Source organism: Acomys russatus, chromosome 16 (assembly GCF_903995435.1).
Source record: "Acomys russatus chromosome 16, mAcoRus1.1, whole genome shotgun sequence".
Taxonomy (NCBI): Eukaryota; Metazoa; Chordata; class Mammalia; order Rodentia; family Muridae; genus Acomys; species Acomys russatus.
The window spans coordinates 24,333,872-24,350,212 of NC_067152.1; the positions used below are offsets into that span (position 1 = coordinate 24,333,872).

Here is a 16,341-nt window from a genome sequence, read left to right on the forward strand (position 1 = left end):
AGACCTGGTTGCGGTCCAGATTTTGGCGTTGCCATTTTTACAATCATTTCCTGCCCCGCCCCTCTCTTTCTTTTCCGAGATGTAACCTTGCCTGTCCTAGACTTGCTTTGTAGACCAGGCTGGCCTCGAACTCACAGCAATCCGCCTGCCTCTGCCTCCCGAGTGCTGGGATTAAAGGCGTGCGCCACCACGCCCGGCTTCATCCCCTGTCTCAATGTTGTGTAAAAATTGTTCTTCATCATCATCGACATCCCCTTCTGAATGGCTAATAAAGAGCTTAGCAACCAATAGCTGGACAGGAGAGATAAAGTAAGGCGGGACTTCTGGATCCCAGTGAGGGCGTCTCAGGTAGGGACCAGGAGAGGAATCGCCATGAGGGCACAGATGGAGAAGAAACAGCCAGAGTAAGACTGAGTGGGCCATGTGGCTGGGAAGCAGGCCAGGCCAGCACAGTCTAGTTAGAATAGCTTAGTATCTGCCCAGCTATAGTATTTGAAGCTTTTAATAAATATAAAGGTCCCCATGTCGTTATTCGGGAACTAGGGTGGGCATAGAAAAATAATTTATATATTTTAGCTTGTCAGCTGTCACCTAAAAAGACCACAGAAGCAGTGAAATATGGTGGCTCTTATACAAGAAACCACAAGTCACTAGGGAACAACCACGTGGCACTAATAGGCTACTATTCTATAGCATTTTTGACCACCTTCCTCTGGGTGCTTTCCTAACCTCACAAAAGCAGATAGGCCACTTCCCAGGGAGGCCAGGGATGGGTGGCCAGTGAGTGGCACCAGTCACTGCAGATGTGACTGAGTGGAGGAAAGTTTCTCAGGGAGGTGGGGGATAGGATGGGGTGAGGCGAGGCCAGCGCCGATACGGAAGCTGGCCTGAAGCAGGAGTAGACAAATCCCACACTGACCGTAATGAAAAAGAGGGCAGCACTGGAGTTAGGGTGGCCGCTGATGTAAACCCCAGCGAGAACGATGGCCGCTACCAGAAGCACAGCCAGGACGATGCCCACAATGGTGCCCAGGTGCATGGGAGGACCCTTGGTCTTCGGGGACAAGTTGTCTTGAAGGCCTGTGGAGATCCGGGTAGGACAGAGAAAGGCTTCAGGGAGCAAAATAAGCTGAGCCTCACGGCCTTCGCTTCTGACAAGGTCCTGCAGATGAACGCCCACGTTTTCAAACCGGCAGAGAACGGGGGAGGGGCATGATGGAATGATTATAACAACATTACTATTCTGGCATATTTAAGGTGTTTTCCAGAATCATTTAGAAGTTGCTCTTAAGAAGTTATAGGTGGGGGCTGGAGAGATGACTCAGAGGTTAAGAGCACTGACTGTTCTTCCAGAGGTCCTGAGTTCAATTCCCAGCCATCACATGGTGGCTCACGACCATCTATGATGTGATATGATGTTCTCTTCTGAATAAATAAATAAATCTTTAAAAAAAGAAGTTACAGGACGCTTTTTCGGGGGCTGGAGAGATGGCTCAGTGGTTAAGAGCACTACTTGCTCTTCCAAAGAACCAGAGTTCAATTCCTAGCACCCACATGGCAGCTCACAACTATCTGTTACTCCAGGATTTGACACCCTCACACCAATGCACATAAATAAATAAATAAATAAATGGTGGTGCACTCCTTTAATCCCAGCACTTGGGAGACAAAGGTAGGTGGATTGCTGAGTTCGAGGCCAGCCTGGTCTACGAAGCAAGTCCAAGACAGCCAAGGCCACACAGTGAAACCCTGTCTGGAAAAACCAAAAGAAAAAAGAAAATAAATTGGAACCTTAGCTAAGGTGGCTTTAAGCCTGTAATCTCAGCACTTGGGAGGAGGCAGGAGGATCAAGAGTTCAAGGCCATCCTCACCTACACAGTGAGTCTGAACCCAGCCTGGGCTACATGAGACCTCAGAACATCTTGGGGTGAAGGCAGGTGTAGTTGTGCTTACCTTTAATCTCAGCACTTGGGAGGCAGAGGCAAGTAGATCTCCGTGAGTTCAAAGCCAGCCTGGTCTGTCTACAGTAATTGAGTCCCAAAATAGCCAGTGCTATCCTATGAAAACCCTATCTAAAATAAAATAAAATAAGAGGGATAGGGAGATCTAGACTGGTTTCTTGGGTTCAGATCTTTACTGGGCCGCTCACTAGCTGTGGGACTTTGGGCAAATTAACATCTGTGAGTCTCTGCTGTCTTTTGTAGGACAAGGACAATAGCTATCATGCTGGGGTTACAGTGCCATGGATAAAATGGCAAAGCTCACGCTAAGGCCCGAGGACCACACCCAGCATCTCGGAAGCAAATAGCCATACTCATCCTTGTTTGTGTCTGTTGCCCTCAGAGACCTGCTGGAAGGCAGAGACACGATCCAGCCCTTAAAAACCACAGGGTCCATGGTGAAGTGGGGGTCCTTTTTCAACCAAAGTCAGTGGGGTGAACTAGATCCTCTCGAGACACCCACAAGCCACTTAGAGAACACCCTGACACCTGAAACACAAGAGAGCTCACCCACACCCACCCTTTCTTCTATGATTGGCGTTATGGGGACAGAAATGTTACGCCTAAGGACACAAAGAGAGCGTCAGCCGCTAAGAAGCGAGGTTCCCCAACATTACCTGGGGTGAGTGTTTGCTGCCTCCCTTACCTAATGTGGAGAAATGAGCTAAGAAGACAGATGCCAATGCCAGCAACAGACGCACCCAGACCTCCTCACAGGGGTCTTGGGGGCGGGGGAGGCCAGTGTGAGGGTTTTAGAAGCAGGGCAAGTGCATCAGTATTCTCGTTCTCCCCCACTTGTCTGTGCTGGGCACTGTGTGCACAGAAGAAACCCAGGATAAAAACTATGCAGGCTACTCTCGGCATGCTGGGGCCTCCAACTTTTGTGAACTGGGAGGGTTGAAAGGGCTGGAGAGATGGCTCAGCTATGAAGAGCACTGACTGCTGTTCCAGAGGTCCTAAGTTCAAAGCCCAACAACCACATGGTGGCTCACAACCATCTATAATGTGATCTGATGCCCTCTTCTGGCCTGCAGGGGTATGAGCAGGCAGAACACTATATACATAATAAATAAAGAAAGAAAGAAAAAAAGAAAAAGAAGCCAGATGGTGGTGGTGCATGTCTTTAATCCCAGCACTCGGGAGGCAGAGGCAGATGGATCGCTGTAAGTTTGAGGCCAGCCTGGTCTAGATAGTGAGTCCAGGACAGCCAAGGCTACACAGAGAAACCCTGTCTCGAAAAACAAAACAAAACAAACAAAAAAAACAAAAAAACAAAAGAAAAAGAAAGAAAGGACATACCCCAGGCTAGCCTCTAGCTCTTTGGCCACTAGCCCTTAACTGTTGTGATGCTGTGATCTGACTTTCAGGGTTGTGGCGGATGAGCACTTAGTACAAACTGGAAGAGCCCGGCCCAGTTCTTCCCCCACCACGCAGTCTCTCAAGCTCCTTATGCAGTGGAACAGTGGTGTCCTCTCCACTGGGAGGTTCGCCAGGCTGAGCAGGTGAAAAGGAGCCTCTCCTGCCGACTCCCAAGGCCTACCTCCAGCCTCAGTCTGGAAAGGCATTCCCACGTCCATCCTTGTAGTGGCTACAGAAAGGACAGGGCTTTTTTTTTTTTTTTTTTTTTTTTTTTTGGTTTTTCGAGGCAGGTTCTATCTGTGTAGCCTTGGCTCTCCTAGACTTGCTTTGTAGACCAGGCTGGCCTCGAACTCACAGCAATCCACCTGCCTCTGTCTCCCAAGTGCTGGGAAGAAAGGCATGTGGCACCACACCTAGCTAGGACAGGGCTTTTGACAGGAAAAGAGCCCTTCCTATGACCAGAGAACATCCTCCATGAGGCTGGTAGTACCCCACCTTCTGGTACCGCTCAAGTAGGCAGTTGAACAATATCTGCATGCTCTCTGCCTGGGAAGGAAACTGGTTACCGGGGAAACCGCTCTCCTCATACAGCAAGGCCACAGTCACAAGCTCCCCTACCCGGTGGCACAGCCTCAGCCACTTCCTCAAATTCCTTTCAGGGCGGTAGACACAGGAAGCTCATGGCTGCGATGAGAAATGTCTTGGGGTGTAGACACGCTCCATCATCCAACTCCAGCCTCCTGTCCAGCCAGAGGCCTGGGACCCTGACTGCTTTGCCCTTTCCCCTCCCCCACCTGCTCTGACTCCTCAGGGTGGGCCCAAGGCCAGCTGTCTGAAGACGGGCAGGTAGGTCTGTACTCACCATCTCCTCCTGCGTGGGGATTCAACTTGGTGTCATCTTCAAAGAGGAACAGAAGGGATAAAATTAGTGGAATCATCTGGAACTCTGTCATCCTGGCTCTGGATGGGATCTGAAGGGTGGTCATTTCTACTTTCCATTTAGAGAGCGGAGGTTTCCTGCCCAAAACTAAACAGCAGTGTAACAGGAAAAACTGGGCAAGACAGCTAGCTTTTCCTGTCTGTGTCATTCAATCAACAAACATTTGAGTGCTTACTATGGGCTGGGCCTTGGGGGTGGAGTTAGCGAGACCATAATAAGGGATGCCCATGGTCCCCACCCATATTGGAATAGCGGGGGGGGGGGGGCAACTGAGCCCACACAATGCCTGCCTGTAGCTCAGTCACTGAACACACGCCAAGCATGGGGCACGTGGAAGGCTTTAGATTCGACTTCCAGCACCACACACACACGAAACTATAAATAAATAAACTTCACATGATAAAGTTCTCTCTCAGGCCTCGCCCAGATCATGGGAATGAACAAAAGTTTCCCAGAGGGAGGATGTAAGTCCAAGCTAGGAAGTGGGGAGGACATGAGCCCAGAGTCAAAGAATTTGCCAGCTGTGTGTACTACAGGGTGGAGAGATGAAAGGGACCAGGCAGCTGACTGGAGTGCTGTACCGAAATCTTGCCTTGCCTTCTTAGGGCAACAGGAAGCAGTGGAAGGCTTATGTTTGCAGGACCCGCAGCAGTTTCAACACCAGCTCTACACTTCAAGGGAGACACCAGCAGCTTCCGTGTCTGAATGCCCCAAATCACTGTAGGTGGTCGTACCAATCCAACTTGAAATAGTCTTAGCCACACCTCCAATGTCCAGGCTGTTGGAGAATCTTAGTGGGTCCCATGGTCACTTACAGGGGTCCTAGGCCTTTTTCCCCTCCTGTTGAATGTCACACTGTGGTGGAAGCTGCTGGAACAAGGGCAGCTGGAGAAGCTGCTCAGGGTTCTCCAGACCCCATAGCCTTCCACACTCCTGAGCTGCCCCAGTGTGTTCTCACTTCTGCCTCCGCATCCTCTCTCCTCTAACCTCTGCCCTGACTTCCTCCTCCTCCAATGTCTTGCCACAGAAAACTCCTCAGGACTGACCTTGGAGTCCCATCCTTTGTTGAAAACCTTGGTATTTGGTTCATCGTTGAATTTTTAGGTTAATTTTGATCTTTATATACATTGCATTGAGCTATTTATCTCAAATATTACTTTTTGGGGTTCTGGAGCCTCCTTTAAATTCTCCCCCCTCTCCTAGTCGAATGCCCTGCTCACTTCTGACTAGTCCCACTATTGGCACCTCCCAGGGACGGTGTGTTGTTCTCCTCTGTGCCCCACTGTCCTTGACACTTGCTCTTGGCAGCACCGAGATCTCCAAAGCCACATCTATTCTTGCCTGCTCTCTCAGGTCTTGAAGTGTCAAAAATGTAGATAGTGGAAGAAAACCGTAATAAGAAAAATTCAAGTTGTGGGAGGGATAGAGAGATGGCTGAGCGATTAAGAGTGCTCACTGTTCTAGCCAGGCTGTGGTGGCACGCACCTTTGGTCCCAGCACTTGGGAGGCAGAGGCAGATCGATCTCTGAGTTCGAGTCCAGCCTGGTCTACAGAGCAAGTTCTAGGACAGCCAAGGCTACACAGAGAAGCCCTGTGTGGGAAGCGGAGTGGGGAGCTTGTTCTTCCAGAGTTCAGTTCCGAGCACCCTTATGGCCTCTCACAAGTCTAATTCCAGAGGATCTGGCACCCTCTTCTGGCCTCTGTGGGCACTGCATGCATATGGTACCCAGATGAAAATTAGAAGGTGTGGCCTTATGGGCATATGTGGCACCTTTGAGGTTTCACAAGACTCATGGTCATTTCCGGGGTGTTCTCTCTGCCTTCTGTTTGTGGTTTGAGATGTGAGCTCTCAGATGTTCCTGCCACTATGGCTTTGCTCCACCACCATGGACTCTAAACCTCTGAAACTGTAAGCCCAGCTAAACCCTTACGTTGTTTTGGTCATTATGTTTTATCACAGCAATACGAAAGTAACTAAAGTACTGAGACAAGTCTCAGTAAAACAAGTCAAGCAAGGACTGGAGAGATGGCTCAGAGGTTAAGAGCACTGTCTGCTCTTCCAGAGGTCCTGAGTTCAATTCCCAGCAACCATAGGGTAGCTCATAACCATCTATATGAGATCTAATGTGCACTATCTACATAATAAATAAATAAACCTTTTTAAAAAATGAGTCAAACCAGAGGGATGGGCATTGTAATATAGTGGTAGGATTGTTGCTTAGCAACGTGCAAGATCCTGGTTCAATTCAAAAGAAGAAGAGAAAAAAATAAAGGAGGGTTATTTAAAAACTCAGACAGTCTTCTCTCACCCCTGACAGCATAGAGAGTTCACGTCTTTACAGCACAAGTGGCCTCACGGGCTCTGTCAGGTTACCGTTGAGATTAACTGGGGTGCTCAAATATCCATTTCTCCCTCTCTGAGGGGAACCGCCCTCTCATGGTCCCATGCTCAGTCTGCCCAGAGGCCAGAGCCTCTTCTTCCCTATCGGCTTCTGCTTCTCGCTAGCAAGACAGCTAAGCTTTCGGAAGCTCGGTGCTTCACCAAAGAGTAGGGCGGCTCCTGTGAGACGGTCCCTTCCTGGGGCTTCTCCCTGCCCCAGGACTCGTGCTTTACCTTCTGTGGTGAGACTGTCGATGAAGAGGGGGGAAGAGGAGGTGTGGTCATCACGAAAAGGGCTGAAGGAGCTGCCAGCAGAAGACGAATAGTGGCCCTCATCTCGGAAGTCCTCGCACGTCCTGCCTTCTGCCTGCAAGAGACCGCAGTCCTGCTTCTGGACACAGCCAGCCCTGGATGTACTTACATCCAAGTGCTTGGGACGTGGATGGAAGGGTGGTGGCTGACTGAGCTCAGGAGTTCAAGACCAGCCGCCTAGTCAGCATAGTGAGACCTTGTCTCAGAAAATAACTGCCAAGGTCAGATATGCCTGGACGGACACATATTTTTTTTCATTGATCTATTTAATGTATATGTGTTGTCTATTTAAAGCATGTGACCGCTACAGTGAGCATACAGAAGTCAGAGGACAAACTGCTGCCAGGAATCAGTTCTTACCTTCCATCAGGTGGGTTCCGGGACTAGAATCCAGGTCCTTGGTTTTGGCAGCAGGCACCTTTATTCACTTAAACATTTTGCTGCCCCAATTATTTTTCCTTTCCTTCCTTTCTTTTTTTTTAAGATTTATTTATTATGCATACAATATTCTGCCTGCATGCACACCTACAGGCCAGAAGAGGGCACCAGATCTCATAATAGATGTCTGTGAACCATCATGTGGTTGCTGAGAATTGAATTCAGGTCCTCTGGAAGAGCAGACAGAGCTCTTAACCTCTGAGCCATCTTTCCAGGCCAATTTTTATATTTTTTATTTTTTTGTTGTTTTGGTTTTTCAGTACAGGGTTTCTCTGTGTAGCCTTGGCTGTCCTAGACTTGCTTTGTAGACCAGGCTGGCCTCGGACTCGGAAATCAACTGATCTGTTCCCCAGTGATGGGATTACAGGCGTGTGCCACCAAGCCCAGCTCTATTTTTTTTTTTTTTTTTCTTAAGACCAGAGAAAGATGAGAACACGGAAGGGTAGCAGAAGGGCTCATGTTCAAATACTGAGCTTGGCCCCTTGTAGTGGTAAAAGGCAAGCCAGCTCTAAACGTCTCTGTGCCTCTCAGATTCCCCTCTGGTCAGTGAGGGCCCTGGTCGCCAGGTTTTAGAGTCATGCTAAATAAAAGCAAGTAGAGAACAGCATACAGGGACGCATTTGGTACTTCCGGTGTGCTTGGTTGGCAAGAAGAGCCAAGAAGACGTGTGAGTTCGAGGCTAGCCTAGATCACAAAGGGAGGTCCTATCTGAGAGGGACTGGGAAGAGATGGTGCATGGCTGAAATCACCTGTGTCTGTGGAAGATGCTTCCAGACCAAAATCAAAGTGTTGAGTCTTCTGGAGGAGGGACGCGAATGGGATTCTAAGTACCGGTGCCTGGAACAACGTCCCCTACCCATCCCACCCCAAAACTAGGAGGGTGAGAGCTTCAGTAGCATCACAAGGAGAACAGTGGCCCCCCCCCAGGACTCAGCTGTGGCTAGGGCCAGACCCAGCACCCATCTCCTCTGAGGCAACAGGATTCCCAACGTTCAAGGCCACATCACCAGAGCAGGACTGTCAAGGAACCATCGAGTCCTGGAAAAACCCTCCAAAGAGGCTCAGAGCAGAACCGAAAACACATCTGAGGCCGTGGTGAGCCAAAGCCACCAGAAGTGGTGTTGTCAGAGGCACAGTCCTCTGGCAGCAACCCTTTTCCAGGCAGGGGACCTTAGCAGACCAATCACTCACATGTCTCACCTCCTGGGCACAGCCGTAAGCCAACCACTCCTCGCGGTAGCGGTCAAAGCCACTGGAGCATCTACAGGGGACCAAATGTGGGAGATGTGAGGGAGTGCAACAGAGAATCCCCTCCCCTGCATCTACCCTTCTACCCATTACAGCTCTGTGAGGACAGTGAGGGAGGGGCTCCTTTCTAGGCTGCCTCCGGAAGGGCCCCTGTATGAGTGTCCCGGGAAGCAGGTGATTGTGGGATTGGCAGACGGAGACCCTCATGCCTTCTACTCTTCCCTTCTGATTAAGGCTTTCTCTGCCCAGCTGTGTCTGTGTGTGTGTGTGTGTATAGGCCCCTGGGAACTCTCAGGGTCCCTTCCACTCTGTGCTAAGGCTTTGCTAGGCATCTGGGACATCCGTGACTATGCTTTTCCTTTGGAGAAAGCCTTGCTTCCACTATTTCGGGCTCTTCCCTTGGCAGCAGAGGCTGGCTGGAGGGTGGCATCAGCCAACTCCCCCTATGTAATCACAGGGGGGGGGGGCAGTAATAAGGACGGTGCCAGAGACCGCCTCCGGAGAGGACACGGCTGCTCAGGCAGAAGACACCCACGGCTTTCCTAGGGGAGAGGGTGGGGCACATGCATGAACTGGGTGTTCTTTGTAGCATCCTGCTTGAATTTCCGTCCTTCCCTCTTGGTGCCAGAGGAAGGGACTAAGCCCTAACCAACCCAGGCATATCTTGCAATGGAAGACTAACATCTGAGCCACTAGCCCAGAGAAGGACTTCTCAGCAAGTTAACTAAGCCCCAGCAGCCGCCATGCACCACACTCTGGTGAGGTCAAGGCAATGCTTCCCGAGGACCATCCCGCAAGGTCTCAGAGGCTGAGCTGGGCCAGCCACTGTCCTCTCACACTGTCCTGGCCCACAGTTTAGGGGACAGAGGACAAAGAGGAGTTTGGAGGTTGGAACTCAGCCTCCTTTGATGACCTTGGCAGATTCCTTTAAGACTGAACTGGGCCAGGTGGTGGTGGCGCACGCCTTTGAGCCCATCACTCTGGAGACAGAGCAAGTGGATCTCTAAGTTCGAGGGCCAGCCTGGTCTACAGAATGAGTTCCAGGACAGCCAAGGTTACATAGAGAAACCCTGTCTTGGAAAATAGACAAGACTGAGGCTTTATGCTGCCTGTGGTGGCCAAGAAACACTTCAAGCCTTGTCTACACACAAGTATCAGACCAGAGGACCCAAGTTTCATGCCCAGCAAGCACATGGAAGCTCACAACTATCTGTAACTCTAGTTCAAAGGGTCCAGTGCCCCTTCTGGCCTCCAAGGACTCCAGGCACGCCCCTAGTGCACACGCACTCAGGCTAAACACCCATAAACATAAACAAAACCAAAAAACCTGAAACCCACCACAGTCCTGAGTCTTCGGTTTGGGTTTAATAGGACCACATGTTAAGTCTCAAGCTAGCCAACACTGACTCAGAGAAGGGTGTGAGAACGGGCCGCTTACTGAGTGTCTCTTGAGTGTCAGCCACCGCACCAGACCCATCTCAGGGGACCCTCACACTGACATGGCGAGCTAAGAGCTATGGCCATCATTCCCCGAGCAATCCCAGCGCCATCTTTAGACTCCCACTGTAAGTCCAGGGACAAGTTGGGTGTGGGGGAGGGGGGGAGATCCCTTATAGAATAAAAGGAACCTGCTGTGGTCAGTTCTTTTCAGAGCAGGGAGGGCACTAAAGAGGGGAGAGCAGAAGAGAGTAGAGAACTACAGGGATCCCCGGTGCACTCGTCCTGCCGTCTGGCTTTGCAGGGACCTGGGACCAACTCTCATTTGGAGCTGAGGCTCCAGAGAGCTGTCTGGGAAAATCATGGGCTGGAGTGAGGCCAGTGCTGGCGGCTTGGGGGCTGGGGGTGGGGGCTGGGGCTGGGGACTGGGGTTTGGGGGCCGGGGGTGGGGGCTTGAGGCTGGGGGACTGGGGGCGAGGGGCTGGGGGACTGGGGCAAGGGGCTGGGGGCTAAGGCCTGGGGGCTGGGGCTTAGGGCCTGGGTTGAATGGTTTCAGCTCTTTTGTACCTTCTGATAGAGGGTTTTGTAGAACCCACCAGCAGAACCCCTAAACTTCCCCACCTGCCCAGCATCTTCACCTTTGGGAACTCCAGGTCTCACCACACATACAGTCTTGTCTCCAAGTTTGGGTGCGGCCGCTAAGTGGGGGTGGTGATGGTGAAGGGAAGGTTTGCTTGTCTGACCCATTTTCCTAATGGCTCGGCGTGGGTTAGCTACTGAGTCATATGCCTGGCAGCAGCCCTAAGATCCCAGGGACCATATGAGGTCATCTCGAGCGGCTCAGAAAAATGTTTCTTGGCTTTGAAAAATGCATGAGATGAAGCGCCCCAAAAATCAGGCTCCTGGGATCTTTGTAGATTCCTGGTCTCGCACTCACTACACAACTGGAGATGACCTTGAACTCCTGATGCTTCTGCCTCATCCTCTCATGGGCAGGAATTACAGGCATGTGCCACTGTACCCAGATGGCTTTAAAAAAAAAAAAAAAAAGATTTATCAGAGGCAGGCAGATCGCTGTGAGTTCAAGGCCAGCCCGGTCTACAAAGATAGTACAGGGCAGCCAAGGCTACACAGAAGAACCCTGTCTCTAAAAAACAAACAAACAAAAGATTTATTTTATTTTTATTTTACATATATAGGTGTTCTACCTGCATGGATGTCTGTGTACCACAAGCATGCAGTTTCTGCAATGGTCAGAGGAGGGCGGTAGATCCTTGGAACTGGTATTGACGTGTGTAGCTACTGTGAATGCTAAGATTTGAACAGGGACCCTCTGAAGAGCAGCCAGTGCTCCTAAACAGCTGAGTCATCTCTCCAGGCCCAAGCTGGCTTTGTTGGTTTTATTTTGTTAAGACAGGGTCTTACTATGTAGCTTTGTCTGCTCTGGAACTCACAACGTAAACCAGGCTGGCCCCCGGGCAGTAAAGCTTCACCCCTGGAAGACAGCTAGGGGTCTATGCCACCTACTTCCTCTGGGGCTCTGTGCCTTCGCGGCTAAGGGCCCTGGATATGTTTGTTTTTTGTTTGTTTGTTTGTCTTTTGTTTTTGGGTTTTTTTTGTGTGTGACAGGGTCTCTCTGTGTGGTCTTGGCTGTCCTGGACTCATTTTATAGACCAGACTGGCCTCGAACCCACAGGGATCTACCTGCCTCTGCCTCTCAGTGCTGGGATTAAAGGCGTGCACCACCACGCCCAGCCCCTGGATACGTTTGGTAAAATGCTACCTGGCATCGCAGGAGCTGCAGTAACAGTGTGTGCCCCACCCATGCCTCCCAGAGTCACAAACCCTAGTCCATTTCACAGGGGGAGAGGAGTTGAAGTCCCAGGAAAGAGAAGGAGGGCACAGCTGAGCCCCCTGCACATCCCATCCCAGCGGCTGCCTGTTGGGTGGCTCGGCGTCCCGGGTGCCAGGCCGGCAGCCTGTGGGATCAAGAGCTTCTATTTCTGCCCCGGGGTGTTGGAGGAGAGCAAAGGAAATGCTGACAGCTGCACAGCAGCTGCACAGAGCCTTGGAGACTATAATTTTGGGATTTTTCAAAATGGCCTTAAAGGCTCTCAGAATTCCTAGGGCTTCCCACTCTTAGGAGAGGCGTTACCCTCAAAGGAGTCCTTTCTCCCATCTCTTGCCGTTTGGTTAGCTTGGCTAGAAGAATGGAGGTTGAATTCCCAGTCCAATCTATGAGGAGATGATTCCAGAACAAGGACTGGAAGCTGAGTCGGGTTTAAGAACGTTATCCCTGAAACCGAATCCCACCCGGAGCTTCCAAAAGCAAACAAACACAGCTTTGTCACTTCCTGGGTAACCATGGATACCTGTAGCATCCGTGCCCCTGGTTTTCAGGAAACCTTGTTGCAGGCCAGGAGGGCTCTTGGGATAGTTTTGGGAGCCACAGAACTCACCAAGCAATGATGAGTCTCTGTGTCATGGCCTGTCAGTTGCTTATAAATGGGATATCATGTTAAGATGCAAGCCTGGGGGCTCCCTGGCAGTCCTGACACAAGGGGCCAGTGATTCTGGAGGGACCACAGCGATGGCCTACTCTTTGTGAAGCTGTGGCCCAGCAGGAGCCAGCTTTCCTGGGAGTAAGGAAGGTCTACAGCCTCTGGGGTCTCCAGATGGTCTTCCAGAAGCCTGGCCATCCCTGCCACACACCCACCTTGATCAGGTACAAGCCTTGGAAGAAGCTTACTTGTGACACGCTTGTCCTAAGAGTCACAGTGGCACTGGACAAAGAGACCTTAATGGTAGCAGACAGTGAGGCCTGAGGCCTGAGGCTGTCAATGGGCCCTGGCTACCCTCTGCCCCCCTCCTTCCCCTCCTCCAACCCTCACCCAGACCTGAACACAAACCTCTGCAGGACATGGCACCAGCTGCAGTTGAAGGTCAGGTTCGATGACATGCAGGTGTCACAGCTCTGATGCTGGAGGCAGGCTGCAAGAGGGGAGGCGGCAGCTGTCAGCACCATGTCAATGCTTCTCAGGGCAAAGCTCCTGAATTCTAGGTCCTTCTTGGACCGCAGCGTCTCTGACTTTGGGGGCCCTTAAGCTCACTACCGCTCGCTCGCTCGCTGTTGCTGCTGTTTTGTTTTGAGAAGGGTCTCTAATTGTATCCTGGCTGTCCTGGAGCTTGCTATGCAGACCACCCTGGCCTCAAACTCACAGAGATCCTCCTGCCTCTGCCTCTGCCGCCTGAGTGCTGGGACTATTGGAGAGTAATTCGGCCTTCCCTTTCTTCCTTCTCCCCTCCCCACCGCCCTCCCCCCGCCCCCCCTCCGCTCCACACACCGCTCCACCCCCCATGCCCCCGTTGGTCCCTGGGATGCTTGTTCTTCATCGTCTACTTGCTGAGATTTTGAGTCACCTAGAGGAAACACCTGAGTGTGTCTGTAATGACCTACCAGACAGGGATAACCAAAACCGGAAGTCCCGCCCTGAACGTGGGTGGGACCGTTGTTGAGTGGGAAGCCCAGGGCTTCCTGACTGCCGCCTCGTGTGAGTTGCTCTCACCACACCTCAAGCTGTGAGCCACCTTATACCCTTCCTTTCTTGAGTTATTTCTGTCAGGTATTTCATGTGCACCAGGGCTCAGGAACATGTGGAAAACAGTGGGTAGGCGCTCTCCTTACTTCATTTCGGGGGCGGCGGGGGGGGGGGGGGGGGGAGACGACGACTGAGGTTTGGCAGGTTGCAGAGCTAAGAGTGGCAGGTCCGGGTTTGAATCAGTCTTGGGGTTCCCTGCAGGTCTCCGTGCTATGTTCTCGGCCTCTCTCTGGTCTTAGAGATGCACTCCCAGAGTGGCTCAGTCCACAGATGCCCCTGGCCTTGGATAGTCTTGCTCCTTGATACTCTTAAGATTTGAAGCTTGATTCTCCCTAAAGACAGAGCCTCTCTATGTAGCCCAAGCTGGCCTTGAACCCAACGCCCTCCTACTTTGACTTCCCAATGGGAACCCCAGGCCTGCATCACCATGCCCAGCCTGAGATCTGCTCTTACCAGTCTTTCAGAAACCCCTGCCTCCCAGGCCTTTTGGGTTCTTGCCTCAGTAGAAGGTGACTAGGTTTGTGGGTAGCTGTGACCTAAACTGTGTCCTCATCTTCTGGTCACCTTTCCCTATTCCGGGAGAAGACACTTGCTTGAGCCCAGGCTGAGATGAGGCCCAGGACTCATGACAATTTATTTATTTAGTGTATATGACTGCCCTATCTGCATGTACACCTGCAGGCCAGAAGAGGGGATCAGATCACTTTATAGATGGTTGTGAGCTATCACGTGGTTGCTGGGAACTGAACTCAGGACCTCTGGAAGAGCAGACAGTGCTCTTAACTACTGAGCCATCTTTTTATTTTCTTTTTCCTTTCTTTTCACTTCTCTGCTATCTATTCCCAGAACCTCTGGTAAAGAGAAAAGTTGGGGTGGGACACAAGAAATGTCACAGAAGGCCGGATAAAGGTGACAGTTTCAGACGGCATCAGGGAGAGATCATGAGAAAAGAGAAGGAACAAAACCCTCTGGAAAAATAGGATTATGAACCGGGCACAGTAGCACATGCCTGTGGTCCCGGCCCTGAGAGACAGGCAGGAGGGCCGCTGCGGAGGAGAATGCCACCTAGCTACATAGCAAGCTGCCAACCATGGCCACACAGTGAGGCGGCCCCCAGGGACACCTCTCTAGGGGAAGATGGTGAGTGACTGTGGACCAGAACTATTTCTGGATCCGTGTCCGAGTGCTCTGGAGGCTCAGCTCCCTGGCATTTCACATATGTGTTCCTAGCAATAGATTAGACATAAGCCACACCCCCCAGGCCTAGGGTGACCTGGTCCAGGTCAAGGCTGCCATTTCTGTACTCCGACTTGTCCTGTGCAGCTCCAGCCCCAAGCACAGCTTGGCAGGTTGGTGACATTAGGCCCAGAGTAGTTAGGTGACTGTGTCCCCCTCCCCCACCCATGCCAGGGGTCAGAGGTTGGGCCGGAGATCAGAAGCCAGTGTTTTCCAATCTAAAGCATGTTCTAGAACTCACTTGGCAACGGGGTGAACTCCACAGCTGATGTGCTGGTGATCCTGCTGGGGTCCAGTTCCACGCGGTGGTATTCGAAAATGGTCCGTCTCCGAGACTCTGAAGAGGAAGCAAAGTTTGTCCTATCAGGAGCACATCACCGTCAGAGGGGCTCCCGGGACTGTGCCCAGGACCCCGACAAGAGTTAGGATGCAGCCAGTGAGGAGGAAGTGAACCTGGCAGCCGGGATGATGCTGAAGCCACAGGGAAAGCAAACCCACGGATGGCATCTGTCCACTCTCCCTGTGTGTCTGTCTGTCCACTCTCACTTATGCAGACCCAACTGAAGGACTGCTTTCTGTTTTTTATTTTTATTATTTATTTATTTATTTATTTTTGCTTTTTTGAGACAGGGTTTCTCTGTCCAAGACCCGCACTTATAGACCAGGCTAGCCTCGAACTCACAGCGATCCACCTGCCTCTGCCTCCCGAGTGCTGAGATTAAAGGCGTGTGCTACCATGCCCGGCTAGGACTGCTTTCTCTGAGCAGCCCCAAGGCAGATCCCTGTTCTGGTCCACTCAGGCCGAGTGCCTTCCCCACACTGTCTTACTTTTTAAAAAATTAATTAGTTAATTAATTTACTTTACATCTGACCACAGTTTCCCCTCCCCCTCCCCTCCCCCCCCCCCCCTTCCAGTCCCATCCACTCCTCTTCCCTTTCTCTTCCGAAAAGGGAAGGGTGAGGCCTCCCATGGGTATCAACAAACCTTGGCCCATCAAGTTGCAGTAAAACTAGGAGCATCTTCTATTGAGGTTAGACAGGTAGCCCAGTAAGGGGGAAGGTCCCAAAGGCAGGCAACAGAGTCAGAGACAGTTCCTGCTCCCACCGTTAAGGAGTCCCCCAAGAAGACGAAGCTACACAGGGGTTACTTAAGGGCAGAGGGCCTAGGTTTGTCCCATGCATGCTCTCTGGTGGGTGGTTTGGTCTCTGTGAGCCCAAGTTAGTTGATTTCTGTAGGTTTTCCTTCCTGTAGTGCCCTTATTCTGTCTCTGTCTCCTAACTTCTGATTGGACGGGTGATGAGCACCTGGCTGTGAACTTAACCTAGTGAGCGCTTTGCATGTGTGCACGGACAGACAGGCTGTCTAACCGTGTCTCACCATTACTCTCTTAT

The 16,341-nt window shown here is 51.4% G+C and overlaps 1 protein-coding gene across 3 annotated transcripts in view; it reads right to left on the reverse strand.

Annotated features, from left to right (window-relative positions):
* Plxdc1 (plexin domain containing 1) overlaps positions 1 to 16,341 on the reverse strand; it is a 53,793-nt gene that overhangs the window by 1,597 nt on the left and 35,855 nt on the right. The window contains exons 8-14 of one of the 3 annotated variants that reach the window (XM_051158455.1): positions 15,191 to 15,286; positions 13,024 to 13,105; positions 8,630 to 8,690; positions 6,914 to 7,046; positions 4,222 to 4,257; positions 3,541 to 3,588; positions 920 to 1,080 (exon numbers count right to left, since the gene is read on the reverse strand). In XM_051158455.1, the coding sequence (XP_051014412.1) occupies positions 920 to 1,080; positions 3,541 to 3,588; positions 4,222 to 4,257; positions 6,914 to 7,046; positions 8,630 to 8,690; positions 13,024 to 13,105; positions 15,191 to 15,286 (617 nt within the window). The remainder of the gene's footprint in view (positions 1 to 919; positions 1,081 to 3,540; positions 3,589 to 4,221; positions 4,258 to 6,913; positions 7,047 to 8,629; positions 8,691 to 13,023; positions 13,106 to 15,190; positions 15,287 to 16,341) is intronic. The other 2 variants (XM_051158456.1, XM_051158457.1) reach the window with 2 other exon arrangements.